Source organism: Hippopotamus amphibius, chromosome X (assembly GCF_030028045.1).
Source record: "Hippopotamus amphibius kiboko isolate mHipAmp2 chromosome X, mHipAmp2.hap2, whole genome shotgun sequence".
Lineage (NCBI taxonomy): Eukaryota > Metazoa > Chordata > Mammalia > Artiodactyla > Hippopotamidae > Hippopotamus > Hippopotamus amphibius.
The window spans coordinates 23230981-23255348 of record NC_080203.1 but is presented as its reverse complement, the minus strand read 5'-3'; the positions used below and the strand labels follow the sequence as shown (position 1 = coordinate 23255348).

The following is a 24368-nucleotide window of genomic DNA, read 5'->3' as shown; positions in this document are numbered from 1 at the left end:
TTTTTTCTGATTCTAGAGGTAATACATCCTCATTATGTACAATTTGGAAAATTCGGAAAAGTTTAAAGTATCAAATTAAAATTATGCTCCTGAGACCTAGAGATCACCACTGTAATTAATATTTTTATGTATCTCCTTCCAATCTTTCATTTATATTTTTACATAATTGGAGTCCTCATATGTAGTTTTTATCCTGCATTTTCATTTAACATTATATTGTGACCTTTTCCCATGTCATTTAAAATTATTTAAAAACATGATTTTTAATGGCTGGTATTTCACCATAGATACTCACCGAATTTTATTAAAGTAACTCCTTTATAAAATTACATCACTGTCAAGGAACACGGTATATCTCTCTCTACTTATTCAGGTTCTCTCTTTTTTTTTTATTGGAGTATAGTTGTTTTACAATGTTGTGTTAGTTTCACTGTACAGCAAAGTGGAGCTCCCCTGTGCTATACAGCAGATTATTATTAGTTATCTATTTTATTCATATTAATGTATATATGTCATCTCAGTAACATTTTGTAGTTTCTTCATAGATATACATTTGTAGGTTAAGTTTTTTTTTTTTGGTTAAGTATTTTTTGATGGATTTTGTTTGCTGCTATTATCAATGGAACCTTTTTTCTGTTATCTTGTAATTGCTTATTACTAGTATACAGAGCAGCTGTTTAGTTTTAGATATTTATCTTTTATCCAGCCATTTTATAGAAATTTATTTTTATTTTTGGGGGGGCTGTTTATTTTCTTTTTTGGTTTTGATAGACAGCCCTAGTCATCTGCGAATAATAGTTGTGTCTCTTTCTAGTAGCTATAACTATTGGTTTTGCTTTGTGTCTCATTACACCAACAAGAATTTGGAGATCAGTGTTAAATAATGATGATGATTTATGTTTAGCTCCTGATTTCAGTGGGAATGCCTCAAGTAGTGTTTCATTGTTGAGGATGTTACTGCCTGTTGATTTGATAGGGTTTTTTAAAACCATGTTAAGAAACTGCATTTATTTCAAGTTTGTGTGATTTTTAAAATGATGAATGTATATTGAGTTTTATCAAATGTCTTTTCAGTATTTATAGAGATGGTTATATTGTTCTTCCTTATTTGACCTATTGATGGACTGTATTATACTAATTCCCTAATATTAAACCCTTTTTTATTTATTATTCAACAAATATTTGTTGAGTGCCTTCTATTTGCTAGGCACTATTCTAAGTGCTACACAATCAGTAGAGAACAATATAGATAAGGTTGCTGCTTCTGCTTTGGTTCTGGCTTCTGTGCTGTTTGGTACTAATATCACATAGATGCCTGTAATCCATTAATGCATTCCATAAACACATGAATACCTTTCATGTGCCAGGCACTGTGCTGTAGGGATATAGCAGAAGGCAATATAGTCATGGTACTTCATGAAACTTAGTGTAGGAAACACACTTTAAACTGATAAAGTGTAGTTATATAATTACAGAGGATTTGGGATTTGTTTGTTTTTCCACACCACACAGCTTGTAGGATCTTAGCTCCCCAACCAGGGATCGAACCCAGGCCCTCTGCAGTGGAAGCCCAGAGTCCTAACCACTGGACCGCCAGGGAATTCCCCATAATTGCAGTTTTGATAAATGCTGTCAAGGAGAAATACAGAGAGTTTATAAGAGTGCTAACTAAATTAGGCAGGGTGCTCAGGGAAGGCGTCTTTGAAGAAGTGACATTTAAACTGAGACCAGAGGGGATAAGTAAGAGACAGGTGAAAATGGGGAAGAGAAAAGTATTCCAGGTAAAAGGAACCACATGTGTAAAGGCCGCAAATTGGGAAATAACTTGACACTCTCTTTGAAATGAAAGAAGCCCAGGATGCCTGAAATAAGGCACCAAGGTAGGACAGGCTAGGACCAGATCCAGTAGGGTCTTGTAAGCCATGACTAGGAATCTGAATTTTTAGATTTTAAAAACTGAAAGAATATGAAGGATTTTATGCCTCGGTTGGGGTGCCAGTTAGGAGGCTCTTTCAGTAGTTTAAGCTAGACTGTGGTGGCAGTAAGAATGGAGAGAAGTCGACAGATTTAATGAATGTTTTTGGAGGTTAAATCAACAGAGGTTGGTGTGGGTGTAGGGGGTCAGCTAAAGAGAAGTGTCAAGGATGAAACCCAGGTTTCTGGCATGAATGTGGATGTTGGTACCATTGGCAGAAATAACATTGCAGGAGGAATGAGTTCTCCTGGGGTAGGACTCAGGAGTTCAGATTTAGCTATGTTTACTTTGAGATTTTTTTGAGATATTTGAGTGTAGATGATAAATTGGCAGTTGAGTGTATGCATCTGAAGCTCAGAAGTAAGGTCTGGGTCACTAGCACAGAAAGGGTATTAGAAACTATGAAAGACGATGTGATTGTGTATAGAGCTATGCTATCAGGTATCCTAGCCACTAGTCGTATGTGCCTATTTAAATTAGTGAGAACAAAATTAGAAAATCACTTCCTCAGTTGCACTAGTCACATTTCAAGTACTCATTAGCCACATGGTGTCATTGGTTACCATATTGAACAATGCAGTTAGAGAACATGTCCATCATCATAGAAAAGTCCTCTTGGACAGTGCTGATACAGAGTGAGAAAAAGGTTCAGCATTGAACTCACTCTACTTTTTAAAGTTCAGATAGAGGAGGAGATACTTCAGAGGGCACCAAAAATTAGTGACTAAAGAGAGAGAGAAAGTAGATGAGCATGGTGTCATAGAAGCCTTTGGAAGAGAGTATTTTAAGGAGGAGTCAGGCCTTTCTCACCTTCTGAGATGGCCCACACTCTGACTGCCGAGTGTGTTTCTAAGTAAATCTAAATAAACTTCTTACCTATCAAAAAAAAAAAAAAAAAGGAGGGGTCAACTGTTGATTTCTGCTGATAGGTCTGATAAGATGATAAGAATATCCATTGGATTTAGCAATATGGAGATTATTGGTGACCCTAACAAAGCAATTTCAGAGGGGTGATGGGAGCCAAAGTCATATTGGAGTGGATTAAAGAGAGAAATGGGAGGTGAGCAAGCAGCAACTGTATGTCTTTTAAAGCTTGACTGCAGAGGGGGAATGTAGAGATGGACTGGAGTTGGAGGGAGATATGGGGTCTAGAAAGGTTTTTTGTTTTTTTAAATGAGGAGGATTTAGAACACGATTTATTTTAACGCTGATGAGAAGGAGCCTGTGTGAGGGAGAGAGTAAAGATACTTGAGGGAGGTGTCTAGAGAATGATTGTGAGGGTAACATTCCTGAGAGAACCTCTGGGGTTGTAATTCAAAAAGAAGATGACCTTTCATAGGAGGACTCTTCTTCCTCGTACCAGACGAGAAAGGAGAAGATGAGTACAGATAGAGGTAGGTTTCCATGTGATGGTTTCCGTTTCCTGTGAAGTATGAAGTAAAGCTCATAAAGTATGAAGAAGAGAGCTTGAGAAGAGGGGGATCCAAAGATTGAGGATAAATGAGAAGATGTGAATAGTTGTTCCAGATAGCAGTGGGAGACAAGTCGACTATGGAAACTTAGATTGCTTCCTATCATGGAGGGCCCCGTTGAGGTTAGCAGTCAATTTATAATGGGTGTGTGTGTCTGTGTGTGTGTGTGTGTGTGTGTGTGTGTGTGTGTCTGTGTGTGTCTGTGGTTTTACTCCCTCAGATAAAAGTGAAGGCAGTTAGTTGGATTTCTGAGGGTTGGGAGTTAGCCAGGTAGGTGATAGCCAGAACGGAGTGCTAAGGCAGTTCTGGGTTTTTGCAACAGAGTGAAATGATGGCATCTGTTTGTTAAAAAGGGAAGTGCAAGTAGGAAGAAGTGAATGGATACTGAGAAAGTGGAGGGGATCAGTGCACTGGAGGTTTGCATAAGAGCAGGTAAGCTGGAAGGAGTGGGATATTTGAATTAGAGATTTATGCGGTGATGTTTCTGTGATGAAAGGTCCGGGATATAATGGAGGCAGTCCCAGTAGGGACTGAGGGAGTAGGTGGCTGAGGTGGAGGGGCAAGGTTGCTGGATGAGGAAGTTGAAGCTGTTGACTGAGTTTTCTGTGCCAATTTTGAAGGGACACAAAATTAAATCAGGGGTGTGAGTGGAGAGGAAGTCTTATGAATCAGTCTTGGATTCAGAAGTTTCTGGGAGGTTGGTGCATGATCTCTTGGAGGAGGAAAGGGAAGAAGCCGACATAGCCCAGTGGGTGAGCCTCAAAGGAGAGGGGATTTTTCCTCAGGGAGGAGGAGAGGGAATGGTCTGGAGATGGCATTAGGACAAATAAGGACACCAGTCTTAAATTACATAGAGTGTGAAAGACTATAAATAGCCTCTACTTCAGAGGGCCGCAGGGGGAGCTACTCTCAGGGACCAGCCAGTTTGTAGGTGACTCTGATTTTCAGTCTGGATACACTAGATCACCTGGGGGAGTGTTTTAGAAACTGCCAGTGCCTTAGGCTTCACCCCCAGAGATTCTGTTTTTTTGGCCTGGGGCGGGACCCCTAAGTGTCAGTATTTCCTAAAAGTGCCTCTGGTAATTCTAATGCACTCTTAGTTAAGAACTACTGAGAGATGCAGGGAGTATTCAGAGGAGAAGTTGAGGATAGAGGAGTGTTTGCTGAACACAAAGAGGCCAGAGGGGCCAGAAGGGAGGAGAGTAGAAGATTGGGTGGTGGGGGTAATTTGTCCTCTTTCCCACGCAAGGTGGTGAGAGAGCATTTAGTGTTATTTTGTAAGCAATATCTGGAATCTTCTCTCTGTTAAATGGGTCAGTTTTTTTTTTGTATTTGCTACAATATGTCTCTCAAGGATTGTGGGACAGAAACATTATGTGTTCTTGTTCTGTTTCTATCAAATAGAAACTGCTCTTTCTAAAATTTTTTTCTACTTTTAATATAAATTATCTGAGAAAGAGAGGACTACTTGTGCCCTGAAGGAAGTGTTCCCGGTATCTTCAAGGCTGCTCTAATTGACAGTCCTTATTCATGCCCTCTCTTTTTTTCTCCTTCTTATAGTGGCACCCTCATTCATTTTCTTATCGCTGGTGCTCTTGGGTGCCTTTTTCATTTTTTTCCCTCTATGTTTATGTCTTTTTTTTCTGATCACTAAATCTGTGAAGACAGAAACTTACAGAAATGCAAAGAAAGAGTCAAAGGTTCAGAAGTGGATTTCTACCATAAGAAACTAGGATTTTCATTTCATTTTCTCATCTCTTTGTTATTTACAAAGTGTGAAAGAGTCCAGTTCAGTAGTCATTAAATGCCTTCTGTCTGTGAAGTCTGATGTCATTGTTATCAATAAAGTGACCAATGAGCCTGGTTTGCCTGGGACTTTCCCAGTCTTAACTTTGGAAGTCTTGAGTCCGAGAAGCCCCTCCATCCCACACAACCCCCAGAGACCATTGAGAATGTTGTGTTGGATAACCCGTGTGTGCAGCCTGCCTCTTGCCCTTAAGGAGCTTATAGTTTCCAGGGCCATGAGAAAGCAATATGTGCAATAAATCAGTTAAAATAAGAATATAAACAAGGACATGGGTTTCCTGGCTCACCGTATCCAGACAGATGATACAGATGCTAAATATAGGACATGAGAAAAGGGGAGACAGTGTGTTATATACATAAGAAATTAAGTCCTAGATAACTTTGCTTCTAATTATACTGTTTTCCAATTGGCTATACTTGAACCAGACCACTCCTGGACATGGGTCATTATATAGCTTTTGTGAGTTTATTCAAGATATACATTTTTCTCTTGAAGTGCATGTGGTATAGATGCTTCTTTTCAGAATAATTCAAATAAATCCCATTATGCTTTTCTTTTTTAATTATCTTATAAATTCAATTGCCTAGGTACAGTTTGTACCTAGGAACAAACCATCGTATTTCCTTTTTTCCTTCATAATTCAGAGACTCTTACTATATGATTTGGATTTGAAATGGTAGGAATTTCCAGCTAGGAGATGGAAGGAGGGGGGTTGAGGAATTGATCTTTTGCTAGAATTTGGAGATTCCTACAGTGACATGTGAGTGATGTATCAGAATGTAGGAAACTAGGATTTCAGTATGTATCATATCACTGTATTGTGCTGCTCATGTACACAGTTCATCAGGCTTCATTAGATTTTCCTTCGTGCATCACCCCCAGCACCAGCACCACACCAAATCCCTTGATCTTATAGCCCTGCTTTATACTTTAGAGGTCTGGAGTATTTGCAGTCTGGACCTTCTCCTATTAAACCGGTAAGTTGAAAATATGATCCCAAGGAAACATTTTCCGTAGCTATATGTATATGGGTTTCCGTTATTTTTAGGTGGCTGCAAAATTCGGATTCAGGGGGACTGGACCAGAGAGCGCCGCTTTGAAATCCCTGATGAAGAACACTGTCTGAAGTTCCTCTCAGAGGTCCTTGCTGCTCAGGAAGGTAACTCAAGCCTCAGCAGTTTCCTTTCTACTATTTGGATGGGACATGTTACGCAGAGGCAAGTGGCCATTAGCAAAGGACCTCACCCCTAGAGCCTTGATAGGTGATATTTTTTTCTTCAGGAATGGCCCCAGGGATAGGATAGGGAATAAGTCTATTCAGCTTTAAGGACACTGAGTCAATTTCCAGAATCTTCAGTTTCATGCCTTGGACAGTTTACTGCAGGCTATAATTCTCCTCCAGGCCCAGATAATCCCAGAGCTGCCCTCATTTTCTTAGTCTCTTCCTTTGTATTCAAGAATGGCGCTGGCCCCTACACTTGAGTGCTGAGTGAATGGCCTTTGGTTATGGTAAATTCCTTTCAATGGAATAGTCAGTCATTCCATTCTGACTATGACCCTTATCTCTGCAGCGCAGTCACAACTTCTTGTTCCGGAGCAAAAGGACTCATCCAGCTGGTACCAGAAATTAGACACTAAGGACAACTCTTCTGTTTTTTCAGGTACTGAAAAGATTCTTTTTTTCCCTCATTGCTATGATCATTGCAGAGTCAATAGATTTTATCAGGGCAGATAAGATAATGTGGATTAATGTCAATATCAGATACCTCCTCCTATGGAGTGGTTTTATCGAGTATGTACCCACTGACTCAGGTTCACTCCTGATCCTTTCTGTGGCACATTAGCTCTTTCAGAGCCAGCTTAGCAGAGGGGTAAAAAGTGCAGGCTCTGGGGCCAGACTGCCTGGGTTTGAATCCCACTTCTCTGACTTACTAGTTATATGACCTTGGTCAAGTTACTTTGACAACTCTGAGCTTCTGTTTCTTTTTCTGTAACATAGGAAGATTTTTAATAGCACCTACCTCATGGGGTCTTTGTGACGATTGAGATAATGATATAATTCCTTACCATCAACTAGGCATTATGCTAAAAGTCTTCTGTAAATACTAGCTCTTATTATTCACGTTCCAAGTTAATGTAACTTACTGTCATTCTAGTTAATATGTCAGTGCTTCCGGGACAGATGTGCTTCTTCCCCCAATCTACGTTATCACTGCTCTTATACCTTTCTGTTTGGTAACACCACTGAGCAAATAGTGATCAAACCAAAACTGCTGACCAAAGCAAAGTCCTCTCTCTCCTGGATAAGTTGGATGTTATCTTTTGCCCCCTTCCGCTCTGGGTCTTTGTCCTTCAGGACTTCTTGGATTTGAGGATAATTTTTCATCTATGAATTTGGACAAGAAAATAAATTTGCAGAATCAACCTATAGGGGTTCACCGGGAACCTCCACCCCCACCCTCTTCAGTGAATAGAATGTAAGTCCTATGTTGAAACAGATTTCCCGTGTATGAGACTTTCTGTTTAAGGCAATTTCACTTTTGAATTCCTCATTTATTTGCTAGGCTTCCACGTGAAAAAGAAGCTTCTAACAAGGAACAGCCCAAAGTGACCAACACCATGCGGAAGCTCTTTGTACCAAACACCCAGTCTGGGCAGCGGGAGGGTCTCATCAAACACATCCTGGCAAAGCGAGAGAAAGAATATGTCAACATTCAGACTTTTAGGTTAGTCTCCCTTCTACTTACTGAGGCTAAACATTAGTAGGTATAGGAAAAAAATGGTCTTTTGGTATTTAAGGTATTAGTTTAATTAGCTTAATTCAGAATAAAATCATACTAAAAAAGAATGGTGAGCTGATTCAAGCCCCTGTCTTTATGCTGGTCAATAACATACATATCCAAAATAATGCAAATGCTACAGTTTCCCTTGGATTTTCTAATTACTAATGATACCACATCTACTGATGTTTCTATCCACTCTTAGAGAACCAAGTCAAGCTCACATGTACTAGAGAATTGTCTTCTAGCACATTCCATAAGCCAGTGTGTTTACCTATCTGACATGCTGAATTTCTTCTTGCCAGTATTGGAAAATGAAGTCCGCCATTTCCGCTAGACCTTAATTTACCTACTTTGGGAAGTTAACTGAAGGAAGTTTCACCCAATCCTGTTGATTGGGAGATCTATCTTGGATTCTTTCCTCTATTATATTTTTCGTTTCATCTTTACTTGTTGATATCCTCTTTTCTGGACTCACTGTGTGTGGTGCATGGCGTGTATCCCGATGTTCAAAGCAGCGACACTTTTCTTTATTTGCGAACAGCATGTACCCTTTTAGTCCAAGATTCCAGTCCCATCTGCTGTCCCATTATGCCTCATTTATTCTAATTCAGTCATGACTATATCCCTATGCTGAAACCTCCAGTTCTTCAGATTCCCCATGATGCTTATATTTGTATGTAAACAGTTAAGACAGTCATGAGTTTTCCCTTCTGCTTTCCCCCTTAATACTATATCTGTCTCAACAGAATTTCCTACACAGATGTCCTTGTAATCCTTCGGGAAGTGAGTTTTTGGATTTAACTATAGCTCCTATGGAACAGTTATCCATATTAGACATCCTTATAGCATGAAGATACCTTTTTCCTGTCCACAAGCTCTCCCTTCAAATATGAGTTTGGATGGAATATAATAGAAAGGAAATATGGTAGAGCAATTAAATTAGTGTTTTTTTAAATAGAGACTTGGTTCCTCTCTGTAGGTTTACCTCATGTAAAATTTAGAGAGAATAAGCCCACTGCCTTTGTGTTCTACATACAAGAGGGGTTTTTGTGTGTGTGCGTAGCAAAACAGTTTGAGAAATTATGTTGCTTATTGTGAACGTATCCTTGTATAGAAGTGATGAGAGAACTTCCGTTGGTTCACACTTGACCTTTGTTTTTAAATTATTTTTTTGTATTATGTGTTAGATTTTTTGTTGGAACGTGGAATGTGAATGGCCAGTCTCCAGATAGTGGGTTAGAACCTTGGCTGAACTGTGATCTGAATCCTCCTGATATCTACTGCATTGGGTAAAATACGTCTGGAATTTCATTTTGGCTATATGTTTGATGTTAGTTTATGTGACATTTTGCCTTTTTTTTTCACCATTTGTAAAAACCTACTGTAGACTATATGTGAGAGTTACCTTGTGGGTCAAATTTGTGGGATCATAAGGGAACAAATAATTAAAATGGTGTGAGGAAGCACCTAATCCTCTCAAAACCCATAGAAAACTATATTCTTCATATAAACTGAGATTTGAGGTTAATTCTAACAGTGACTATTCCTAGGATATATAAACAAAGCTCGAGTGTTATCCCTTATGGAGGTTTTTTTTTCGTTTGTGTTTTGCATAGCCTGTGCATATACTTGTGGGGGAGTCTTTTGAAAAGAAAACCACTTGTCCTTACTGATCATCTGAGTCAACAGAGCAGTTCTCTAAAATTTATCTCTTCCCCCATTCCTTGTTTCATCTAATGTCTCAGAAAATGGGACAGGAGGTAGTCAGAAGATAATTATGGGATGTGTGTGGATCTCACATCCTCTTGTTTTCTCAGATTCCAAGAGCTGGACTTGAGCACAGAAGCCTTTTTCTACTTTGAATCTGTGAAGGAACAAGAGTGGTCCTCGGCTGTTGAGAGGGGTTTGCATTCCAAGGCCAAGTATAAGAAAGTAAGCTGCATTTAGTTATCTTTTTTAGTATACAACTAAATAGAACTCACTAGAAGTTACTGTGTTATCTATAGCTTGTTCCAGAAGAATGGTTTAATTGAATTCTTCCCCATGTGTAATACTGGAATAGGGCAGACTAATCCTTTTTATTCCTATTTCCTAGAAAAAAAATCCCTAAGCTTCCTGATCCTATAGTTTCATTGCTTAGGTAGCTTTTAGGAGAAAAGAAGAATTTTATTTTTCTCATAGCAAAAATTAACTCAAATGATGGCATATAAGGTAAGTGATTTTTGCAATTAGAGTTTAAGATTGAAATTGTTCACTGACATGGTCAGAACTGGTTACTTTACAGAAAAGCAGCTTGAAGCATGTGAGTGCATAGGGTAAGCTTTGGAATTAGAGCAAGAACAGGAATGTTGTGGAATGTAAATGAGCTCGAAACTTGGTTGTAAGTTAAGAGTAGAGTTGACTTTAGCAAGGTGGCCTAATTTGTTGGTCTTTAGAAGGCATATGGTAGAGGCTATTTTAATTACGGGGCTACTATACCAAGCCCTTTAAAAGGAGTCATTTGTCTGAGTAATTTTCGTCTACATCTTTTAACAGCTGATATAGGTGATCAGACTCCTAAAGATGTTATTCCTCTCATATGGACTAATACATATTTCAGACATATTTCTAGTTCACAGACTTAAAAGTAAAAAGGATTATTTTATACATTTTAATTTCTTAGGATATTGTAAATCAGAAACTAGGAAGGAGAAGCAAAAGGAACAAGCTGGGATAGAGGCTTTGTCTTTATTATTTGAATTGTTAATGCTGCCTACTCATGGTAGGCTAAAAAGTGATTAAAATAATGAATCTAGAGCTGAGTGTACTTGTTGTCCCCGAAGACTTTTAACTCCTGCTGGTCAGAGCCAGATTAGAGCATTCCCAGAGAAATTTTGTTTCCTCTTTATGAGGTCCACTGGGAATTTAGGGGATTTGGATTCAGATTAGGGCATGGCTATATGTTCTTTGTGGAAAATTAGTTGTGGCAAGTGAGATATGTGGCAAAGAGTGGTATTAACATGAACCTCTTCTAATTCCCTGCAACTCATAGGTTCAACTAGTCCGCCTTGTTGGGATGATGCTCCTGATATTTGCCAGAAAGGATCAGTGGCGATATATCCGTGATGTTTCTACAGAAACAGTTGGAACTGGAATCATGGGGAAGATGGTGAGTTACTTTGGAAATGAGCTTGATTATGATTTATGTCCATGTGAAGTTCAGGTGCTAGTTGTGTCTTTGTACTAACTGAATAATTGCTCTTGCTAACAGGGAAACAAAGGTGGGGTAGCTGTGAGATTTGTATTTCACAACACTACCTTTTGCATTGTCAATTCCCACCTGGCTGCCCACGTGGAGGACTTTGAGAGAAGGAATCAAGATTATAAGGACATCTGCGCACGAATGAGTTTTGTGGTCCCAAATCAGACCCTCCCACAGCTGAACATCATGAAACATGAGTGAGTGGTTAAATCTTCCTTAGCCTTTGAATAGTGGAGCTGAGAAGAGACTAAAAGTGGTGAGAAACTGTAGAAATGTGAAGAGTGAAGAGATTACTATTTAGGGATTGGGGTCACAAAGAAGGGGGGATGTTGAGGAATAGCAGATGCATTGAGTCAGAGAAATTAGATTTGCTATCAGAGGAAAGGTTAGTTCTCTTGGTGGGCATCAAGAGTAATGGTGGAGGAGGTCTGTCAATTGAAGTCAGTTTTTATTATTTTTTTCTTATAAAATAGAAATGTTCATCGTAAATGTAATAAAAGGTAAAAGTAAAAAAATCCCTCATTTCTTATCTCTGCTCTCCCCAGCCAGTCCTTCCCTCCGAAGAAAGCCACTGTCAACAATTCAGTGTGTATCCTTCTAGATCTGTGCTGTCCAGTATGACAGCCAGTAGCCAAAGGTGGCTGTTGGGCACTTGAAAGTAGCTAGTCCAAATTGAGATGTGCTGTGAGCATATACAGTGGTAAGGGAAAAATGTAAAATATCTCAATTTTTAAAATATTGATTACATGTTGAAATGACAAAAGTTTGCATATAATGAGTTAAGTGGAATTTGTTGTTAAAGTTATTTTCACTTGTTTCTTTTACTTTTTACTTTCAGCTACTAGAAAATTAAAAATTACATTTGTGATGTGCATCCTATTTCTTCTGAATAGTGCTGTTCTAGACTTTTCCCTATGCACATACAAACACACACATACTCATTATATAGGACTGTATTATCCTATTTATTATGAATCTCTTTCCAAGCCAGTTAATATAGATCTACATTATTCTTTTTACTGGCTGTGAATCATTAAGAAAAGGGACTGCGGAGATTTAAAGACACCAATGGATAATATGAAAGGCTAGTGAAGAATGGGATTTAATAAGGATAGAAACAAAAATCAGTTGAGGAATGGATTGTTAGTAGAAAATAGTTGTAAGGAAATAAATACTAGTAATTGATATTCTGAGAGGTTGAGATTTGGAATAAGTAGCTTGAGATGTGAATCAGTAGGAAAACAAAAGATAATTTAGGGGTATTAGAATCAGTAGAGAGTGGGGTAATTGAGGAAAGAGTAGGGAAAGGTAGTGATGTTGGCCCGTTTCCATATTGTCTCAACAATTAGGATCACGTGGAATTCTGTTTCACAGTGGTAAAGCAAGGCCTTGACATCAGTGGTCATAAAATTGCCTTGAAATTCCGTAAATTTATTTACCTGGGATTCCTTAAATTTCATGTTGCATTAAAGACTGGCAAAGAGACCTGTTTGGAACTTGAGGATAGTTCACAAGAGAACCCATTTTGGTGTGGTAATTTCAGGGTCTCCCCTGAGGGGCTCTTAGCACACCTGGGGGTCTGTTACTGTGATTGGGAGCCTGAGGCTCCTGTGGCCTGCCATTCTTCTTCCGGCCTGGGACTTGGACTGCGGTTCATGGGCAGGGGTAGACAGACTGGCTACAGCAGAAAGCCCTAGACCTACTTTTGCTACTGGGTCCTGTCTGAGAGAGCTGTCACTCAGACCATGCAGACCCTAGTGGAGAACCTGCAGAACATCAGGGCTCGGAGAGGCAGAAAACGTTCAGATTCTCTTCCCCTAGAGACCTGGCAAGCAGCCAGGTGAAATTTTGAAGCTAGTCCAGCAAATAAACTACGTGCTTCTCTCGGGCAGTTAACTCCTTGGTTTCTGAGTCCTACACATACACCACATTTCCCCATCTTTGTTCCTCGTGTGCAGTGCCTGTCTTCCCGCCTATTTTGTAACCCCTTGTCCCTCTCAGGTGTTGATAGTACTCGCCCCCAAAGGATAGTTACAGCTTAAACCCCTTGTCAGATAATGATAAATGAATGCTCATCAATAATCTCCCCATTTTCCTTCTCTCCATTCTCTTCTGATTGATTTTATGCTAATTACTGCTATTTCTATTCATATATTTCTTTATTCTCAGTGTTGTCATCTGGTTGGGAGATTTGAACTACAGACTTTGCATGCCTGATGCCAGTGAAGTGAAGAGTCTTATTAACAAGAATGACCTTCAGAAACTCTTGAAACTTGACCAGGTAATAAAATTTTATTTTATATGTACTTTCCTAGACAGCAGATAAAATTGTTAGGTTTGTGAGTGAGACCCATGGGAGTTGTGTCTTACTCTAGAAGTAGATGGAAATGTCTCATTGTCTGAGGAAAATGTGACTGGTGATGCACTGAATACACACAAGGTTTGTAGTGCTTTCATTAAGTGCTTGGGTGGGAGGAAGGGAGATAACGTTAGTGATCAAAAGTCAACATAACATTTTTTCATTAAGTCTTTGTCAAGAAGGGATTTCAGAGATTTGTATAAATGAGTTGGAGAATGGGTGGGGTTAATTGGAGAACACTTCCTGGAGGAAGTGGGCCTTCAGCTACGTTGATGTGGTTTGGCAGATGGAACAGGGAAAGCTACTCTGTGATTACTTGGCAGGCTCAGCAACAGCTTGGAGGTAAAAGAGGGAGGCCCTGTGAGGGGATTGGGAAGCACAGAAGAGAAGTTTGTCTGGGACAAATAGCATAGCCTGTGGTCTAGTGGGCACTGATTAAGAAGTTGGGGCTAGCTGGTTTGTAGATATTAAAACCTGTGGGAGAAGCATTGATATGGTAACATTTATATAAAACAATATCGAGGAACCTAGTTTTCTGTAAATTTACCTTGGAACCTGGCACAAGACTTGAATTTTTACTTCAGCGTATGGATACTGGTTGCTAAAAGTGAATGCTTCTTATTGAGAGAAGAAAATGTTTCAGCTTGATTCGAATGTCTTTAAATCCTAACATGAGACTTTTGACTGTCAGACATAGTCAAAATTCCGTTTTGCAGTAGAATGGTTTTTACAGTGAGCCTTTCTTGGCTGTGTCTACCTTCACATTGAGGTTGGCTGGGTAACTTTGCATTTCTTCCTCTGTCCTGCCTCCAAAGGGGGTACAGTTGGAATAAGTTCTGAATCGTATGTAATTCTGGTAAAATATTTGAGTGAGGATAATTTTCAAAATGATCTATTGGGTTGGCCAAAAAGTTCATTCGGTTATTGCACATTACCAAAAGCCCGAAGAAGCTTTCTGGCCAACCCAATATAACTATTCACTGAATTTGGCTTTTGGAATTATCCAATCAACATTTGTTTGCTTTTTTTAAAAATTAAAACTGTGATCCAACTATTATATATAGGATGGATAAACAACAAGGTCCTACTGTGTAGCACAGAGAACTATATTCAATATCCTGTGATAAACCATAATGGAAAAGAATACGAAAAAGAATATATATATGTATAATTGAGGCACTTTGCTGTACAGCAGAAATAAACACAACAGTGTAAATCAGCTATACTTCAATAAATTAAAAAAAAAGCTGTGCTAACTTCAGGTAACTTACGATTATTTAGGTTTCATTTTTCCATTTTACCCTGACCACCATTAGCAATAAAAAATTAGTGACATGCTCATATGAGCATCCTATCTGTGGGTGAGTTTAGGTGCTGTGGAGATGTCAAAATTCACTTCATAAGGCACAGAAATTTTATGTATGTACTCTGACAGTTGCAAAAGATATGGCACCTAGATACTTAGAAATGGCTGATCAACCTGCTTATTACTTCTATTAAGATGGTGTTACCCTGCTTATATGATATGTTTTTCTATCTCTAGCTAAATATTCAGCGCACACAGAAAAAAGCTTTTGCTGACTTCATGGAAGGGGAAATCAAGTTTATCCCCACGTATAAGTATGATTCTAAAACAGACCGATGGGATTCCAGGTAAAATAACAAGAAGCTCCTCATGGAATAGGTTAAGGCCTGATTTTATTTCTGTACCTCTAAATTGATGAACGGCTGGGAAATTTTTAGTTCTTGCCAGAAGCGGATATAAAAATCTAATGGCTCAGTGCTATTACAGAAGAGGTTTTAATTCGTGCGTGCTCACAGGTGAGCTCACCTTTGGAGAGTGTGAACTGCTCTGTCAGGCTGTCGAAGCTTTACAAGCTGTCTGTGGTGCCTTATTTCTCTCACCTCAGCAGACTTGCTTATTAGATTTCTGCCCTTCTGATTGTGCCCCTATTTCCTCACCTGTTGCCCTGTTCTGATTCTTTTCCCAAACTCTTTCTCAACTCTTTAACTCAGGATACCAGAGGTGAAAACAAAGCGTCATGAAAGGTTCTTCCAGCACAATGGTTCTTGATCCTGAGTACACATTAGGATCTCTTGGGGGACTTTTAAAAATACCAGTGCCTGGTCCCGACCTCCACGACTACCAGAGAAAGCTGAGAATCACTGTCTAGGGGGCCCGTTGATTTCCTAATCATTCCTAGTAAACTGCCCCTGTCAGTATGTGCTTGGTGATTGTTTCTCTTCTACCTACTATTTCTTTGTTTCCTATGGTTTCCTAGCTGGCTGAGCCCAGAAGTTTGAAAGAAAAAGAGAATCCCTGGGCAAAGTCAGCTTCTTTAGACTTACAGAGCACCAGGGTGGGGTGGGTGGAGGCCTGTCTCCCCATCCTCTGTCCTCCGAGGGAGCCGTTCAGCAAGTGAAAAGTGACTCTGACAGATCTTGAGCACATTGCCTTGTTTCTTTCACTCACCTGACTTCAGAGTCAACTGAAGAGCTACTGATAAGAACTTTATTTGTGTCACTGGCTGGATCAGGTGTACAGGTGTTGCTTATTTTAATAGAATGATAAATAGGCTTTTCCCCTCTGCTTGGTATTCTTATGGGCTGTTATATGTTCAGACTTGCATGTTTAAGTTGTTAGTTCATCTTTATTAGAAGAAGCTAGACTTGTCCATAAAAGTCCAGGTTTAAAGAACTCTCTACTATTACCCATCTCCAGTGATTAAGCCCAATCTAGGAATATAGGATTGGAGTTTTAATTAGTTGTCCCATCTGTTGTGACGTGTCATTGCAGTTGATAGAGCAAACGAAGAGAAAGTGTTCTGAATATAATCCTGCCCTTCTGAGGGTATTTTTAGAAGGTGCTATTCTGTTTTCCCCTGGGGCAGTGTTATTAAAGATGTGATCCTAATCGTAGGAGCACCATTTATTCATTCATTAGATAACTATTCATTGAGCACCTACTTTGCATCAGATACTGTGCTAGGGGCTGAGAATTCAGTGGCAAACAAGCAGACACAGTCCCTCCATAGAGCTTGCAATATAGTAGGAAAAATAATGATTGGAGTCATTAGGGAAGGAGAAGCAGATAGCAAGAGGGCCTAACTCAGGTCTGAACCAGTGTGGTTCCAGGTATTCGTTTCTTGTGTGCTATGTTCTCCTTTTAATCCTGGCTTTTTTTTGCAGTGGGAAATGTCGGGTTCCAGCCTGGTGTGACCGAATTCTCTGGAGAGGAATGAATGTTAATCAGCTTCATTACCGGAGTCACATGGAACTGAAAACCAGTGACCACAAGCCTGTTAGCGCCCTCTTCCACATTGGGGTAAACACTTGTTTGTTCATGCAGTCATTTGTGTGTTAAGTATCTATTCTGAGCATTATTTAGACTCAGAAAGGATCAGTAATTCAGTGAGCAGTGAATGTTTCCATAACCAAATAATCACTTGCAGCATTGAGAAGTTAGTGCCCTTGACCCTCCTAAATGCTGTCCATATGGGCTTTTAGTGACACAGATGGTTCTCATGCTGCATAATGGCTGGGTAGCACCCTTCGCCTCCTAAAGTTATTATACATAAAGAAGAGTTCGAAGCTAGGTTTTAAAGGATGAGTAGCTTCTCATCAGATAGACAGTAAGGAGGGGAAGCATCGGGAGAGAGGTTCCAGGTGGAGGGCTGGGGACAGCAGGAACAAAGGTACAGACTGGTCAGAATACAACATAATCTGTGTATAATATTGAGGCATATTATTAGTCCTACTAACTAAGATAGTGAAGTCTTCCCATCCAGGAATACAGGTTTTAAATTTCTCTTTAACTCTCTTGCATCCTGGGCTGGATTAATGACCAGTTATTTGATGTTTTGTCTCTGTTGTGAGTAAAGTTTTTGTTTTCTCATTGTATTTTCTAGCTGCGTGTTATTAGTATGCAGGTTATATCTTGGGATCTTATTGACTTAATTTATTACAACTAGTATATTTAGGTTATTTCTTGTAGTTTTTCCAGACCTGTGGTCATGTAATCTGGCAGAATCTGTATAGGGCAGTGCTTGATTGAATGCACATTATAGCTAGACTGCTTAAATTGGCATCGCAGCTCAACCACTTTCTAACTGTAACCATGGAAAATGTATGTAACATCCCTGTGCCTCAGTTTCCTCCTCTATAAAATGGGGATAACAATGGTACCTACTTAAGAGAATTAATGAGGTGAGACATGCGAAGAGCACAGTAGGTAGATTTATTTCCTCTGTGTATATGTTGATTTTTTTGGCTTCTGAGATAGGTTCTCACCAATATGTCTTACCCTGCTCCTGTCTTATAGGGGAATGACTTTGGGGCATTTCTTTCACGTACAAAATTAGTTCTTGGTTTTAGAATAGATTCTAAATTTTATCGAGACAGTCATGACTTGACTTTTGTCCATTTTGAAATTTTAAAATAATAACGAATAATAATAGTACATGTTCCTCAGATAGTAGCTAGTACATGCCAGGCTGTGCTAGGCAGTTTATACACATCTCATTTACTCCTCATAACAATGCTTTGAATTAAATATTTCTCATTTGACAGATGAGCAAATGGAGAACCAGCGACTTGAAATAAACTTCTTTAAGAGCGTTCAGCTAGAAGGAGAGCTGAGATTCAAATCTTAAGCCTGTTTAATTCCCAAACTTATAGGTGCTCTTTCCACTACCCCCACAATGCCTCTGGAGTTCCAGAGCGCTTACTGACTAGATATACCTTCAGATACTACTTTTAGCCCACCTAATTTCTAGCTTGTGCTTGTGGACTGCCCTGTTTTCTTCATTGAAGTTCTCTTAATCCATTTTTAAAAAGATGTCTTTCCCACAAACACTAACCTTTTTGGTTTCATCAGCTATGCTTAGCTTTTCTGTTTGTATTTCTTTTCAGAACCTCAGAATATTTGTAATACTCCATACATATTAATTCAGAGCTCCCAGCAGGGTATTTATAACTTTTCCATGCTTTCTGTGTATTTTTGTGTATCTTTAATAAAGGTCTACCCTTCTAGTTTTAATGCTTTTTAAATTACACAGGAATTCAAAAGTGTTTTCTCTTTAAAATAAAAATAAGCAGACTTCACAGATAAGGCTGAAAGTCTTCAGTGCCTGTTCTGTCCTCCACTCCCACTTTTACCCAAACCCCCACTCCCTAGTGAGGCCAACTACTCTTATGAATTTCTTTTTAGTCCAGCACTGTCCAGTAGGTTTTCTGTGATGATGGAAATGTTCTGGATCTATCCTGTCCAGTCCAGTAGCTACTAGCTGCAGGCAGCCGTTGATCACTTGAACTGTGACTGGGAGAACTGAATTTTCAATTTTATTTAATTTGAAGTAATTTAAATGTAAATGTCCTTAAATGTCCAGTAGGCTCTTATTTGGACAGCACAGTTCTAGACCTTTGCAATGCTTTTCTGTTTACCCACACATGATACGGTATTGTTTTGTGTGTTGGTGTGTATATATCATAAGTGGATTAATACTATATGTGTTGGTGTGCAACTTACTTTTTTTTAAATTCAATGGTGTATCCTGGAGAGCTGTCCGTGTTATTACATAAAAATCTAGCTCATTGTACTTATTTTTTAATTCCTAATTTTGTTGGTAATTTCCTTTTCTAAAATGGTTGTATCAAGTGGTGACATTCTGTGGTGATGTTTCCCCCTTCATTATTCTTAATGTGCATTAAAGGTTATGATCATGATAACCCACTGAGAAAAGCTTTGATTTTATTGGGTAACCACCCCATATTTTGGACTCAGGCATGCTATGATTAGAGGCTTTAAGAACCACATTATATTTTTACCACCATTAGTATCAGTGACTGTTAACAAAGGGACCAAGTGCTCAGGGGCCAGTAAACTTCAGAAGACTTGCTGTGGGCTGGCTGAGATTAAGGTGAGACGGGGTTCCCACCCCTGTACTTGGTAATGGGATCTGTTGCATTGGTTCTTAGACTTTGGTGGACATCAGAATTGCCTCAAGAGCTTCAAAATGCATGGACTCCACCCCTGGAGACTGCAATTAGTGCGCTGAGGCATCTGTGTTTTTAAGACCTACCCAAGTTGGTCCTCTTGCATCCCCTGTATTTTGGAAAGGGTCTTACACTAGAGGTCCAGATGTCACCTCTGCTGTAAAGTGTGGCAGTGAGCAATTTAGTTGATCTTTTTGTACCTCCATATTCTCAACTGTGAGAAGAATAATCCTTGCTTTGTAGCCTCAAAGGTTGTTGTGAAAATAAGATGACATATGTAAAATACTTTTTAAAATAAAAAGTTGCAACATGTTGAAAAAGAATTTAAAAAGTGTAAGACTCCTCTTACCCTGACACTGTAGTAGGGACCCTGGTGACACTAGTGATTGCTTACTCCTCAGTTCTCTAAGCGTTATGGTTCAGATATGAAAAAACCTCCCCAGTCTTTGAGATAGTTGGCTCAGCTTTGATGTTCTTTATTTTCCACTTTTGCTTTACAGCCTCTGCTGCATACATCAGTCTTTTTTTTTTAAATTGAATTTGTGACGTTTTCTATTCTAAAAATAAACTGGGATCTTAATAAGTGAAAATTCTATGTTAATTATGTTCATTTTGGGCATCAATATGTATAAAGTTTTTTTTTTCTTTGTATAAAGTTTTAATAGTAAAAAAAAACAGCTCTTGTCAGGAAGCTGGAAATGCTGTGTCAGATGGGAGTTTTTGATCTATTAGTCAGGATGGTTTGTTTGTCTGTTGTCATGCTTTTACTCTGATCTGGAACATTTTGTATCAGCCATTTTCTAAAATGGCCATAGGGTCTATTTAACTAACATACCTTTATCATCACATAATCTGAGCAGTGATATGATTCTTGGCATTGTGCATAACAGCTAATAGAGTTAGGTGCTTTAGTCATTTTTTTCTGCTGTTTCAGCACTTTATGATCATTGTTAGAAATAGTAATAGGTATGTTTGACACTGTCACTTTGTATAGTGCAGGAAATAATTTTTAGCACAATCATCACATTTTCTCCACCACCAAATTACTTAACAATGGAGCAAGAAAATGTTCTTCCCAAATATTTATTATTGCCAAACTTCTTAGCACAGAGGTTTAACTTTTCCAAGAAGTTAAGCAATTAACCTTACCTTTACTTTACAGTGTGTGATTCCATAATGCTTAGTTTAATTGATGTTTGTTTTAATGACCTTTTAAAGATGGTTAGACTCTTAGAGATATATAAGTTGAGAGCACATAAGACTAAAATAAAGATCTGTCTGTTTTTTTCAGGTAAAAGTTATGGATGAAGCTAGATTTCAGAAAGTGTTTGAGGATGTTGTTTCCACCACAGTTTATTTGAAATGATTGCTATGACTGGTTTTAAACTGTTACGTAATCTCAAAGGAAGATGAGCTACGAGCACGTAAGACTGAAAAGAGGGTTCGTTTTCTTTCAGGTGAAGGTTGTGGATGAACGGAGGTACCGGAAAGTGTTTGAAGATATTGTACGCATCATGGACAGAATGGAAAATGACTTCCTTCCTTCCTTAGAACTCAGCCGGAGGGAGGTGAGCAAATACACATGGCCGCACATCTACTGCCCATTGTGGTCAGCACAGGGAAAACCATGTTACTAGGAGAAGGCAACATAGCAAAGTCGTGAAGCCTATGTGAGCCAAAGGCAGACTGCCTCCGTTCCAGTCCCCGCACTGCCATCTGGTAGATGTATGACCGCGGGCGACTGTCTTACCCTCTCAGAGCCATAGTTTCCTTTTCTGGATGAAAGGGTGGTTGTGAGGATTACCTGAGTTAATACATGCAAAGCCCTTAAAACAGTGCTGGGCACAAAGTAAGCCCTCAGATGTTAGCCGCTCTTATTTCATATTTCAGAGTTGCTGGCTAATTCGTATCTCAGGAACCAGGACTTGGTCATGGGATGCACGCCCTAACCCAAGGTTGGGTTACCCTCTTAGGATCCTAGCTCCTCCTCTGCCATTGTGAGAGGGGACAGTGGACAGCTGACTCGCTTGGGGAGGGCATCCAGCAGTTAATAATGGTTAATAATGACCTTATTCTTTATTCATATCCTCTATGGAATAATCCAACTGACTTTCTTCCCCTACTAGTGATGCATGTTTGTGTCTGTCTGTTGTTCCCCAGTTTGTGTTTGCGAATGTGAAGTTTCGGCAACTACAAAAGGAGAAGTTCCAGATCAGCAACAATGGACAGGTTCCCTGCCATTTTTCTTTCATCCCTAAGCTTAATGACAGCCAGTACTGCAAGCCATGGCTTCGGGCTGAACCTTGTGAGGGCTACTTGGAGCCAAGTGAGTTTTCCCTTTACCATTGTCTCTGCTCATGATGTACCATCCCCACGTGACTCCCATCCCCACCCTTTGTTTAACTTCTTGTTTTCTAACCACACGTCTCTCACCTTCACTGTCATTATATTGGGGCTCCTCCCTCTTCCATGTGTCCCATCTCTCTTTCATCACTTGATGATTTTTTTAGAGGACACTTCTTCTATTGGTTCTCATCCCCTTTTTGCTTTTCCACTGGAAGTTTCTGTTACCATGTATCGTCTCTTACCTTTCAGATGAGACCGTGGATATTTCCCTTGATGTGTATGTCAGCAAAGACTCTGTGACGATCCTGAACTCAGGGGAAGATAAGATTGAAGATATTCTTGTCCTTCACCTGGATCGAGGCAAAGATTACTTCTTGACCATCAGTGGAAATTACCTCCCAAGTTGTTTTGGTACATCCTTAGAGGCTCTGTGCCGAATGAAAAGACCAATCCGAGAAGTTCCTGTTACCAAACTCATAGACTTGGTAAGAGGCATCCTAAGACATGAATCTCCTTTAGATAGAATTTTCACAGCGCTTAAGTGATGTCCTCCTTGTGTCTGTGCTTTCTCTTTTGTCAGGGCTGGCAAGGGGAAGTGGGGGGTGGATGGCAAGTGACAAATAAGAATAAGAATGTCACTTTAACATGCCTTTCATTGGATTAAGCCTAAAAGGAAAGAGGAGAGGGTAATCTGTAATTGGCTCTTGTCAGGAATATAATAGATAATACGAAGTTCACTGAATTAGATTAAAGCATCCCTTTTCAAAGATATAATGCTTACTTGTGCTCTTCATACTTTCAAGTTATTTTTTTTATAAATTAGCGTGTATGTGAGGTCCAGTAAGGGGGTTCGGGCAGTATTATCCTCATTAAACATATGAGAAAACTGAGGCACAGAGACAGTAACCTGTCCATAGTGGAATAAATTGGTGACAAATCTGTCACCCAGATTTTCTGACTCCCAGTCCAGAGCTCCTCACTATATCATCATATCTGATCCAAGTCAAACTTGGCTGCTTATTGGAGCCCAGACCATAAGTGAACCTCAGAGTACCTTCCTCAGAACCCGCAGGGGTCCTTACACAAGTACAAGCCCCTCCCTGCCAATAACCTCTGGCAGCAGAATCAGATTCTCAGGGATTGATGCCTGGGGATCTGCATTTTATCAGCATCCCGGATGATTATAATGTGCACTGAAGTTTGTTACAAGTTTAATGTGACTCACTCAAGAAAAGAAAAGAGGAGGATTTCCCTTCCCCGACACCAAGCTGTAATATCAATGTCCTTATGGAGGAAATGCTTATTATCTTCAGGAACAGAAATTAATTTAGCAACAAGTTCATTCTGTTAAGAACCTTTCTTCTAAATGAAAATATTGTTGGATTTGTGTGCAGACCTCTTTGGGCTATGAAAGTATACTCTTGGTCTTTTACCAAAGAAAATTAGATGGCGTATTAGAGGTATGTCATCATTACCATTAGTATTCACATTGGTCCTTTCGGCCTAGCCGGAGCAGTGATTGTATCATTTAGTGGGGAGGGCTAGACCAGCGGGCAGGCTGCCGGCTGGTCAGAGTGTGATCTCTTCTGTTGCCATGGAATTGTTTTAGCGATGACTCAGATGGCAGATTAAAACCCTTGAGTTCAGTCCCAGCATTCTTTCTTGGAATTATGCTTGTTTCCCTGGAGCCCTCATGACTGAGTGTATTACCCCTGGTTGAGAGAGAATCATTTTCTTCAGAAATTCATATCCTGACATTCTGTTATTTTTTTGTGATACTTATTTTTTCTTCTACCACCATATTCCTATTTTTTAAATTTGTTATTTCACCTTTTAGAATATATTCTAAATGAATGCTCCCTTTCTTTTTCCTACCTCCTTGCCTCCATCCCAAACACCATTTTCCAGCTTTTCTTTTTCCCAACTTTTATTATGAAAATGGCAATTGTGCAAAAGAATTGAAAGAACAGTACAGTGAATAACATCCACATGCCGTAGACACATATACCGACATATACTTTTTATTTAATTATGCCACTTGAAATTGAGTGGTGATGTGTCACTTCACCAGTGAACACTTTGGCCTGCCTCTCTTAAGTAAAAGGACAACTTCTGTATCAGCATAGTGCCATTATGACACCTAAGAAAGCTAGCCAGTCGGTATTCAGATTTCTCCAGTTGTCCCAATAATTTCTTTCATAGCTTTTGTAAAGCCAAGATCCAATCTGGATCCATGCAGTACATTTGGTGAGGTCTCTGCAGTCTCTTTTAGAGTAGAATGGTTCTTTCCTTTTTTTTCTTTAATGACATTGGCTTTTTTTTATATGTGTATAAATTTATTTATTTATTGACTGTGTTGGGTCTTCGTTGCTGCACGCAGACTTTCTCTAG

General features: G+C 39.3%; 1 protein-coding gene across 3 annotated transcripts in view; it reads left to right on the top strand.

Annotated features, from left to right (window-relative positions):
• Positions 1-24368, top strand: part of OCRL (OCRL inositol polyphosphate-5-phosphatase) — a 47847-nt gene that overhangs the window by 9489 nt on the left and 13990 nt on the right. For all 3 annotated transcript variants that reach the window (XM_057718406.1, XM_057718405.1, XM_057718404.1), the window contains exons 5-18: positions 6303-6413; positions 6826-6915; positions 7611-7731; positions 7819-7980; positions 9225-9326; positions 9855-9969; positions 11069-11185; positions 11288-11475; positions 13448-13559; positions 15181-15290; positions 16827-16962; positions 21089-21199; positions 21792-21957; positions 22227-22462. In XM_057718406.1, coding sequence (XP_057574389.1) covers positions 6303-6413; positions 6826-6915; positions 7611-7731; positions 7819-7980; positions 9225-9326; positions 9855-9969; positions 11069-11185; positions 11288-11475; positions 13448-13559; positions 15181-15290; positions 16827-16962; positions 21089-21199; positions 21792-21957; positions 22227-22462 — 1877 coding nt within the window. The remainder of the gene's footprint in view (positions 1-6302; positions 6414-6825; positions 6916-7610; positions 7732-7818; positions 7981-9224; positions 9327-9854; positions 9970-11068; positions 11186-11287; positions 11476-13447; positions 13560-15180; positions 15291-16826; positions 16963-21088; positions 21200-21791; positions 21958-22226; positions 22463-24368) is intronic.